General features: G+C 64.8%; 2 protein-coding genes across 2 annotated transcripts; one reads left to right on the plus strand and one right to left on the minus strand.

Moving 5' to 3' along the window:
* The first annotated feature begins 294 nt into the window (after positions 1-294).
* On the plus strand, positions 295-4440 carry LOC115337538 (putative surface-exposed virulence protein BigA). The gene is made up of 4 exons (XM_041121684.1): positions 295-1730; positions 1803-3247; positions 3562-3662; positions 4405-4440. Exons 1-4 carry the CDS (start codon positions 295-297, stop codon positions 4438-4440), a joined length of 3018 nt encoding a protein of 1005 aa, XP_040977618.1.
* A 1209-nt stretch (positions 4441-5649) lies between these two features.
* Positions 5650-7398, minus strand: LOC115337539 (basic salivary proline-rich protein 2-like). The gene is made up of 3 exons (XM_030005904.1): positions 7349-7398; positions 5909-6993; positions 5650-5811 (listed from the first exon to the last, which is right to left on the minus strand). The coding sequence occupies exons 2-3, from the start codon at positions 6890-6892 to the stop codon at positions 5746-5748; spliced, it is 1050 nt and encodes a 349-aa protein (XP_029861764.1). The 5' UTR covers positions 6893-6993; positions 7349-7398; the 3' UTR covers positions 5650-5745.
* Positions 7399-9979: the final 2581 nt, after the last annotated feature.

A 9979-nucleotide genomic window follows, 5' to 3' on the forward strand; every position in this document is an offset into this window, starting at 1 on the left:
CTCCTGGGGTCCCCCATGTCCCTCGGTCCCTCCTTGTCTCGTGTCCCCTGTCCCTTCCCCACCACGTCTCCGTGTCCCTTCCCTATGTTCCCCCATTCCTTCTGGTGTCCCCCGTGTCCTCAGATGTCCCCTCCCGTGCCCCCCCCCCCGTGTCCCCTCACGTCCCCCCATCTCTCTTGGTGTCCCCTGTGTCCCCTCCACGTCTCCACATTCCCTCTCCCCCAGGAACTCCCCGTGTCCCCGTGCCACCCCCGGTGACGTCCCCGTCCCCTCTGTCCCCCCAGGTCCCTGCCCATGGCCGAGGGGTGCTCCCACGCCGTCCCCCCTCATCCCCTCCCCGGGGAGGTGACAGCCGCCCCCGGGGACATCACCACGGACCCTGAACCCGCATGGGGACAGGCTGGAGGCGTCCCCCAGGGAGAGAGTGACACCGGTGTCCCCACGGACACTGTCACCGTCACCCCGTGGGCCAGCGGCATCACCATCACCGTCACAGCAGCCCCGGCGGATGAGGACACCGGGGATTTTGGGGACGAGGACGTCCCAGGCTTCGGGGATGAGGACATCGGGGACGAGGACATCTCGGTGACAAGTGACGCGGGGCACGGGGCTGTCCCAGTCCTGTGTGACAAGGACGTTGAGGACAGGGATGTCACAACCCCAAAGGACGTTGGGGACAGGGACGTTCCAGCCTCTGGGGACAAGAATGACAGTGACGAGGATGTCACAGCTCTAAGGGACATTGGGGACAGGGATGTCGTGACCCCAAGGGACATTGGAGACCGGGATGGTCCAGCTCTTCTGGACAAGGACACTGGGGACAGGGATGTCCCAGCTCCTCGGGACAGGGATGTTGCCACCCTGAGGGACATTGGGGACAGGGATGTCACCACACCAAGGGATGTTGGGGACAGGGATGTCCCAGCTCCTGGGGGCAAAGCCAGTGGGGACAGGAATGTCCCAGCCCTAAGGGATGTTGGGGACAGGGATGTCCCAGTTCCTGGGGGCAAGGCTGTTGGGGACAGAGATGTCACCACCCTAAGGGACATTGGGGACAGGAATGTCCCAGCCCATCTCATCAAGGACATTGGGGACAGGGATGTCCCAGTTCCTGGGGACAAGGCTGTTGGGGACAGAGATGTCACCACCCTAAGGGATATTGGGGACAGGGATGTCCAAACCCTAAGGGACAAGGATGTTGGGGACACACAGGTCTCAGTCCTAAGGGACGCTGGGGACAAGGACGTTGGGGACGCGCAGGTCTCAGTCCTAAGGGACATTGGGGACAAGGACGTTGGGGACGCGCAGGTCTCAGTGCTAAGGGACATTGGGGACAAGGATGTCCCAGCTCCAAAGGACTTTGGGGACAGCAGTGTCCCAGTCCTAGGGGACATCTGGGTCAAGGATTTTGGGGACACGCAGGTCTCAGCCATGAGGGATGTTGGGGACCTTGGGGACAGGGATGTCACCGCCCCAAGAGATGTTGGGGACGGGGATGTCTCAGCCCCTGGAGATGCTGAGGATGAGAACATCGGGGATCTCCCGGCCCTGAGGGACATCGGGGACATAGATGTCCCAGTCTTAAGGGACAATGGGGACATTCCAGTCTCTGAGGACAAGGACACTGGGGACAGGGATGTCCCAGCTCCTGGAGACAAGGATGTCACCACCCTAAAGGGCACGGGGGACAGGGATGTCCCAGCCCACCCGGTTGAGGATGTTGGGGACAGGGAGGTCACAGTCCCAGGGGACACTGGGGACATCCCAGTCTCGGGGGAGGAGGACAAGGACACCGGGGACAGGGATGTCACTGTCCCAAGGGATGTTGAGGACATTGGAGGTAAGGAGTTTGGGGACAGGGACATTGAGGATGAGGACGTTGGGGACAGGGACATTGGGGACATGGATGTCACAGCCCTGAGGGACGTTGGGGACAAGGACAGAGATGTCACAGCCCCAGGTGACCCGGGGGATGGGGACATTGGGGACACCTGCGCCGCTGGTGGCATCACCATCACGGTGACGGCCCCCCCCATGGAGGACGAGGACATCCCCAGTGGGGACGAGGACGTTCCCAGCGATGACATCGCCACTGATGTCACTGCTGCCCTCCCTGGGGAGCAGGTCCCTTGTGACGTCATGGAGAGCGGTGATGTCACAGCTGCCCGCCCCAGTGATGCCACTGCAGGGCGTGACATCCCCTCCACTCTCCCTGGGGACGTCCCTGCCAGTGACGTCATCAAGGATGACATCATTTCCTCCGTCCCTGGTGATATCATGGCTGAGAGTGATGTCACTTCCTCAATGCCTGGGGACGACATCATTGTAGACCTCATCAACAGAGATGACATCACTTCCTTTCTCCCCGAGGAAGTCCTCACTGGTGATGTCGTCACCAAAACCAACGTCATTTCCTCCCTTCCTGGGGGTGACGTTGCTGGTGGCATCATCCCTGGGAATGACCTCACTGGTGACATCATCACTGGGGGCATCTTTGCTGATGAAATAATCACCAGGCATGATGTCACTTCCTCCCTTCCTGGGGATGAGCTTGTTGGTGATGTCATGCCCAGAAATGACTTCACTGATGACATCATCACCAGGGATGACATCCCTTCTTCCCTCTCTAGGGATATCTGCGCTGATGATGTCACTGCTGGCCACGATCTTATTCCCTCCCTTCCTGGGGATGACCTTGCTGTTGACATCATTCCTGGAGATGACCTCACTAATGACATCATCGCAGGGGAAGACATCATGTTTTCTGTACCTGGGGATATCCCTGCTGATGACATCATTGTCACGGATGATGTCACTTCCTCCCTGCTGGGAGATGTTGCTGGCCAAGAAGTCAAACCTGCTAGTGACATCATCTGTGCGAACGATGGTGACGCATCAGCTTGGAATGACTTCGCTGATGATGTCATGCCTGAGGATGATATCACTTCTTTCATCCCCAGTGGTATTGCTAGACATGGCATCGTTCCCCAGGGTGATGTCAGAGATGACGTCACACGGGGATCTGACCTTGGTGACATCGTCGAGGGCGATGTCACCTCCTCCCTCCCGGGTGCCCTCTCTGGCCGTGATGTCAGCCCTGAGGATGACATCACGGGTGACATCAGCCCCGGGGAGGAGCAACTGCTCCCCAGCCTTAAGGACCCCATCCGCCCAGGCGATGACCTCACCGATGACATCACCACTGACGTGCCCAGAGAGGGTGTTGGCAGCCGAGGTGATGCCACAGGTAAGAGGGGAGGCGGAGCCAAGACCTGGGGGTGGGGCCTGGAGGCGGGGCCAGAGCCAGAGGGTGGGGCCAGAGGGATGTGCAGGGGCTGAGGTTGGGATCCAGTGCTGGGGAGGGGGGGCTTGGGGGCGTGGCCTGTCACTGGGGGTGTGGTCACAGTAAAGTGGGTGGGGCCAAAGGCACTTGTAGACATTGGGGATGGGGCTCAGGGGCAGGGCTGGGTCAGGGGTGGAGCCAGGGGGCTGGAGGGCGGGGCCAGAGCCGGCTTAGGGGCGGGGCCTGGTGCTGACCCCGCCTTCTCTCTCCCCCCCCAGACACCCCCCAGCCCCAGACGCCCCCCCCCGGCTGCCCCCTTGTCTTCCTCGCCCTCGTCTGCCTCCTTCTCGCCCTCCTCCTCCTCGCCGGGGTCTTCGCGGTACGGCCCGGCTGCCTGGGGCCCTTGGGGGGGGTCACGGGGGGGGGTCCCAGACACCTGGGTGTCCTGGGGGGGTCCTGGGGGGTCCCAGACACCTGGGTCCTGTGGGGGGGTTCTGGGGGGTCCCGGACACCTGGGTCCTGTGGGGGGGTTCTGGAGCCAGCTGCCACCGCCACCAGGTAGGGCCCCCCCCCCCCAGACGCCTGGGTCCCCATATCTGGGGGGCACTGGGGAAGATTGGGGGGGGGGCAGGGGATGGCCCTGGGTCCCCATATCTGGGGGGCACTGGGGAAGATTGGGGGGGGGGCAGGGGATGGCCCTGGGTCCCCATATCTGGGGGGCACTGGGGAAGATTGGGGGGGGGGCAGGGGATGGCCCCCTGGGGTCCCCATATCTGGGGGGGCACTGGGAAGATTGGGGGGGGGGGCAGGGGATGGCCCTGGGTCCCCATATCTGGGGGGCACTGGGGAAGATTGGGGGGGGGGGCAGGGGATGGCCCTGGGTCCCCATATCTGGGGGGCACTGGGTGGAGCTGGGCATGGGGGGGGGGTGGGCTCTGGACGCCGGGGTCCCCATAGCTGGGGGGGCACTGGTGGAGGTGGGCGGGGGCAGGACTGGCCCCGGATGCCTGGCTCCCCATAGCTGGGGGGCACTGGGAGGCACTGGGTGAAGCTGGGGGGCAGGGACTGGCCCTGGGTCCCCCCCTAAATACCCCCCTGACCCCTCTCTCTCCCCCCCCCAGCATGGCCGAACGCCAACCCACGGCCCCTCCGGCTAAGCCCCCCCCCCGAGCCCCAGAGCCCCCCCCGACCCGACGATCCCGACCCACCGAGGCCGGGGATCCCTGTGGCCCCTTGGCCACCCCTGCCCGAGTGGGACGGGGGCAGGGACGGGGACAAGCCACCCCCGGGCCACGAGGAGACATCGGGGACGAGGGACAGCCGCTGACCTGAGCGGGGGGGGGGGCGGTCACCGGCCCCATGGAGCCACCAGCGTCTTGGGCCCCGCCTTGGCCCCATGGATGTCCTAGAGAAGAGCCACCAGTGTCTTCGACCCCCCCCCCCGCCTTGGCCTCAAGGGTGTCCCCAAGAAGAACCACTGTCGTCCTGGCCCCACAGACGACTTCAGCCCCACAGACCCCAGAGATGTCCTCAAGAAGAGTCACCACCACCCTTGGTACCCTTGGCCCCACAGATGTCCCCAAGAAGATCCACCATCATCCTGTTCCTGTTGACCCCATAGATGTCCCCAAGAAAAGCCACCATTGTCCTGTCCCTGTTGATGCCACAGACCCCAGAAATGTCCCCAAGAAGAGTCACCATCACCCTCAGTACCCTGGCCCCACAGATGTCCCCAAGAAGAGTCACCATCATCCTGGCCCTGTTGACCCCCCCACACCCCATAGATATCGCCAAGAAAAGCCACCGTCATGCTGGTCCCAGAGAACCCATACATGTCCCCAAGAGTCACCATCATCCTGGACCCTTAGACCCCCTAGACATCCTCAAGAAGAGCCACCATCGTCCCGTCCCTGTTGACCCCACAGACCCCATGGATGTCTCCGAGGAGACCCACCGTACTCCCGGCCCCACAGACAACCTCAGCCCCACGGACACCTTCACGAAAAGCCGCTCTCACCCTGGCCCCATGATGTCCCCAAGAAGACCCACCACCATCGTGGCCCTATTGACCCCACGGATGTCCCCAAGAAGAGACACCATCGTTCTGGCCCCACAGGCCCCATAGATGTCCCCAATTAAAGACTCATCTGGCCCCACTCTTGGTGTGGCCATCGGGGGGGGGAGCTGGGACCTGGCACGCTCGTGACACGGGGCAGGGGTGCGTCCAGGCAACAGACCCAGGCATCCGGGAGAGGGACCCTTCGCGAGGGGACCCCCGGGGTGTCCCCTCCCCGTCCCCGTGGGGCCCCGAGGTCAGCCCAGAGATGGGGACAATGCTGCTTCCGCCTTTAATGGGGACAGGATGGGGACATGGGGATGGAAACATGGGGACAGGGATATTGGGACGTGGGGACAGGATGGGGACGAGGACATGGGATTGGGACATGGGGACACGGTGACAGTCACGCAAGGACAGGACGTCCCCCGGTGTTACGGCACCTCCCACGATTCTTCCGAGTGTCCCCAACCTGGAGAGGGGACAGGGTGAGGGACAGGGCTGGACACCAGGTCCCCCTGTGTCCCCAAAGTCCCTCATGACCCCCATGTCCCCGCCAGTCCCCATACCGTGGCTCCCGCTGTCCTCAACGTCCCTGGACACATCCTGGCTCCCGATGTCCCCAAGGTTGGAGCCGGGTGACGCTGCCCCACTCTGGCTCTCACGCGAGCTCCTCGGCCACCCCTGGTGCGGGGGACGTCCCTGGGGACGCGTCCCCTGTCCCAGGGGATATTGGGATGGTCCTTGGGGACGTGTCTCTGGTCCCTGGGGACGTGTCCCAACCTCTTGGGGACGCGTCTCCGGTCCTTGTGGACGTGTCCCCGGTCCTTGGGGTGACGTCTTTGGTCCTTGGGGATGTGTCCCAACTCCATGGGGATGTGTCTCTGGCTCTTGGGGACATGTCCCTGGTCCTTGGGGATGTTGAGGTGGTCCATGGGGCCACCTCCCTGGTCCTTGGGGACGTGTCCCCAGTCCTTGGGGCCATGTCCCTGGTCCTTGGGGACGTCCCCCTGGTCCTTGGGGATGTTCCGCTGGTCCTTGGGGCCAGGTCCCTGGTCCCTGGGGACGTCCCCCTGGTCCTTGGGGACGTTCCGCTGGTCCTTGGGGCCATGTCCCTGGTCCTTGGGGACGTCCCCCTGGTCCTTGGGGACGTTCCGCTGGTCCTTGGGGCCATGTCCCTGGTCCTTGGGGACGTCCCCCTGGTACACTTGGGGACGTTCTGCTGGTCCTTGGGGCCATGTCCCTGGTCCTTGGGGACGTCCCCCTGGTCCTTGGGGACGTTCCGCTGGTCCTTGGGGCCATGTCCCTGGTCCTTGGGGATGTGTCCCCAGTCCTTGGGGCCACGTCCCTGGTCCTTGGGGACGTCCCTCAGGTCCCTGGGCCCACGTCCCCAGACCTTGGAGCCACATCCCTGGTCCGTGGGGACGTCGGACTGGACCTTGGGGACGTCGGGTTGGACCCTGGGGACGTCTCTCGGGTCCTCGGGGTGGCCCGTCCAAGCCAGGGGGTGACCCCAACGTCCCTGAGTCAGGGGGTGGCCCTGGGGACACCATTGTCCCCAGGGGGCCACCTGGGAGGTGGTGGAGGAACTGGAGCAGCGAGGCCAGGGCTTGTCCCCAAGGCTGCTCGGGGACGGGGACAGGCTCGGTGGGTCCTGTGGGGAGGTGACGTGGGCAGGGACAGGGATGGGGGTGGGTCCCCCGGCCCCACGGAACCCATAATCCCCCCGCCCCGGTGGCCTTGTGGCCCCTGATGTCCCTTTGTGTCCCCTCGTGTCCCTCCACGTCACATCTCCCTTTGTCCCCTACTATCCCCCCACATCCCCCCATGTCCCCCGATGTCCCCCTTATCCCTGTGTCCCCCATATCCCCCTCACATCCCCATGTCCCCTGGTGTCCCCCTTATCCCCCATGTCCCCTTTATCCCCATGTCCCCCCATGTCCCCAGGTGACCCCATATCCCCCATGTCCCCCCCACGTCCCCCCCCACGTCCCCACGCGTCCCCTCACCCCCCAGCAGCAGCAGCGTCCCCAAGGCCACCACGAGTGTCCCCGTCACCCCCATGGCACTGCCTGACCCCCCCCGCCCCGGTGTCCCCCACTTATAGACACGGGGACGGGGACGTCCCCTGGGTGGGGACGCAGGAGGTGACCGTGCCCCAGGGCGGGGACAAGGGCCATGGCTGTCCCCACACCCTCCCTGGGCTGGGTGACAACGGCCAGTCCCCAGTCCCCGTGTCCCCAGTGTCCCCCAACACCCCCCCCCGGTGTCCCCAGCAAACACACGTCCCCAAAGTCTCCAGTGTCCCCAACCTCCCTGCTGTCCCCAGTCTTCCCAGTTACCCTCCAGTGTCCCAAAGGACCCCACCACTGCCTGGTGTCCCCAGTCCTCGCAGTCCCCCTCCAGTGTCCCTGAACCCTCCTTGTCCCCTGTGCCCTGATGTCCCCAAGGTCCCCAAACCCTCCCTCGTGTCCCCAGCATCTCAATGTCCCCAAGCTCCCCCAAACCTCCCCAGTGTCCCCAGTCCTGCCAGTCCCTCTTCAGTGTCCCCAGTTCTCCTGGTGTCCCCAAGCTCCACAAACCCTCCCTGGTGGCCCCAGTGTCCTGGTGTCCCCAAGATCCCCAAAACCTCCCCAGTGTCCTCGGTGTCCCCAAACCCTCCCTGATGTCCCCAAACCCTCCCCGATGTCCCCAAACCCTCTCCCATGTCCCCTGCGTCCCCAGAGTCCGAGTGTCCCCAACCCCTCCTCGATGTCCCCCGTGTCTCCACGCTCCCCCAACCCTCCCTAATGTCCTCGGTGTCCACAAAGTCCAGGTGCCCCCAATCCCTTCCCAGTGTCCCCAAACCCTCCCCCCTGTTCTCGGTGTCCCCAGTGTCCTTCTGTCCCCAAACCCTCCTGATGTCCCTGGTGTCCCCAGGCTCCCCACTCTCCTTGGCGTCCCCAGTGTCCAGGTGTCCCCAAACTCCCCAATGCTCTCCGTGTCCCCAAACCCTTCCCGGTGTCCCCTGCGTCCTCGGTGTCCCCAGAGTCCTGGTGTCCCCAAACCCTCCCTGGTGTCCCCAGTGTACCCAGTAGCCTGATGTCCCCAAACCTTCCCCAATGTCTCTGGTGTCCCCAAACCCTCCCTTATGTCCCCAGTGTCCTAGTGTCCCCAAACCCTCCCCGGTGTCCTCAGTGTCCCCAGAGTCCTGGTGTCCCCAAGCCCTCCCTGGTGTCCCCAGAGTCCAGATGTCCCCAAACCCTCCCTGGTGTCCCCAGTGTCCCCAGTAGCCTGATGTCCCCAAACCTTCCCCAATGTCTCCAGTGTCCCCAGAGTCCTGGTGTCCCCAAACCCTCCCTGATGTCCCCAGTGTCCCCAGGATCCCCAATATCCTCAGCGTCCCCAACCCTGATGTCCCCAACCTTCCCAATGTTTCTGGTGTCCCCAGAGTCCTGGTGTCCCCAAACCCTCCCTGGTGTCCCCAGTGTCCCCAGTAGCCTGATGTCCCCAAACCTTCCCCAATGTCTCCAGTGTCCCCAGAGTCCTGGTGTCCCCAAACCCTCCCTGATGTCCCCAGTGTCCCCAGGATCCCCAATATCCTCAGCGTCCCCAACATCCTGATGTCCCCAAACCTTCCCCAATGTTTCTGGTGTCCCCAGAGTCCTGGTGTCCCCAAACCCTCCCTGGTGTCCCCAGTGTCCCCAGTAGCCTGATGTCCCCAAACCTTCCCCAATGTCTCCGGTGTCCCCAGAGTCCTGGTGTCCCCAAACCCTCCCCGGTGTCCCCCATACCTCCTGCCCCCCCCCTTCCCCACGGCCCCCGGTGTGTGCGGCCGAGCCCCGATGGCCACCCCCCACGGTGGCACCTTGGGGACAATGGGCCTTTGTCTCGAGCCGCTGTCCCCAACCCGGTGACAAGCCCGGGCTCGCCAGCGGCCACCAGCCGTGACGGCCCCGTTCCCCTCCCACCCCGCTGCCAAGGGACCCAGGCGGCCGCGGCAGCCGAGGGGGGGTTTATTGCTGCTGGGTTGGAAGAGGAGATCAGCCCCCCCCCCAACGCCCCCCAGCTGCCATCTTGTCCCCCCGCAAAGGCTCATGGGAAGGATTCGGCCACCGGCACGGAGAAGGTGGCCGAGCTGATGATGAAGACCTTGACGTAATGGACGGCCTGCGGGGGAGTTGGGGGGGGGGGGAATCAGGGGGGACCCAGGCATCTGGGGCCCACCCATGACCCCCCCGCAAGGGGACCCAAGCGTCCGGGACACCCCGAAGGGACCCAGGTGTCTGGGACCCCCCCCGGGACCCCCCCAGGGGACCCCAGGTGTCCAGGACCCCCCCAGGGGATCCGGGCATCTGGGACCCCCCCATAACACCCCCCCACAGGACCCAGGTGTCTGGGACCCCCCCCAGGGACCCAGGTGTCCAGGACCCCCCCCAGGGGATCCGGGCATCTGGGACCCCCCCATAACACCCCCCCACAGGACCCAGGTGTCCGGGACCCCCCCAGGGGACCCGGGCATCCGGGCACCCCCTGTGACCCCCCCCGGGGACCCAGGTGTCCGGGACCCCCCCCAGGGGATCCGGGCATCTGGGACCCCCCCATAAACACCCCCCCACAGGACCCAGTGTCCGATGACCGGGGAGCGGGGGGGCGGGCCG

This window comes from Aquila chrysaetos, unplaced genomic scaffold (genome assembly GCF_900496995.4).
Source record: "Aquila chrysaetos chrysaetos unplaced genomic scaffold, bAquChr1.4, whole genome shotgun sequence".
Taxonomy (NCBI): Eukaryota; Metazoa; Chordata; class Aves; order Accipitriformes; family Accipitridae; genus Aquila; species Aquila chrysaetos.

What these genes read in the sequence shown, in the direction of transcription:
- LOC115337538 (XM_041121684.1), top strand. Translation starts at nt 295, where the DNA reads ATGGCCGAGGGGTGCTCCCACGCCGTCCCCCCTCATCCCCTCCCCGGG. An exon ending in GTTGAGGATGTTGGGGACAG is followed by an intron (nt 1,731 to 1,802) that starts GGAGGTCACAGT and finishes CACCGGGGACAG; the next exon opens with GGATGTCACTGTCCCAAGGG. An exon ending in CAGCCGAGGTGATGCCACAG is followed by an intron (nt 3,248 to 3,561) that starts GTAAGAGGGGAG and finishes CTCCCCCCCCAG; the next exon opens with ACACCCCCCAGCCCCAGACG.
- LOC115337539 (XM_030005904.1), bottom strand. Translation starts at nt 6,892, where the DNA reads ATGGTGTCCCCAGGGCCACCCCCTGACTCAGGGACGTTGGGGTCACCC. An exon ending in TGAGGACAGCGGGAGCCACG is followed by an intron (nt 5,812 to 5,908) that starts GTATGGGGACTG and finishes TCCCCTCTCCAG; the next exon opens with GTTGGGGACACTCGGAAGAA.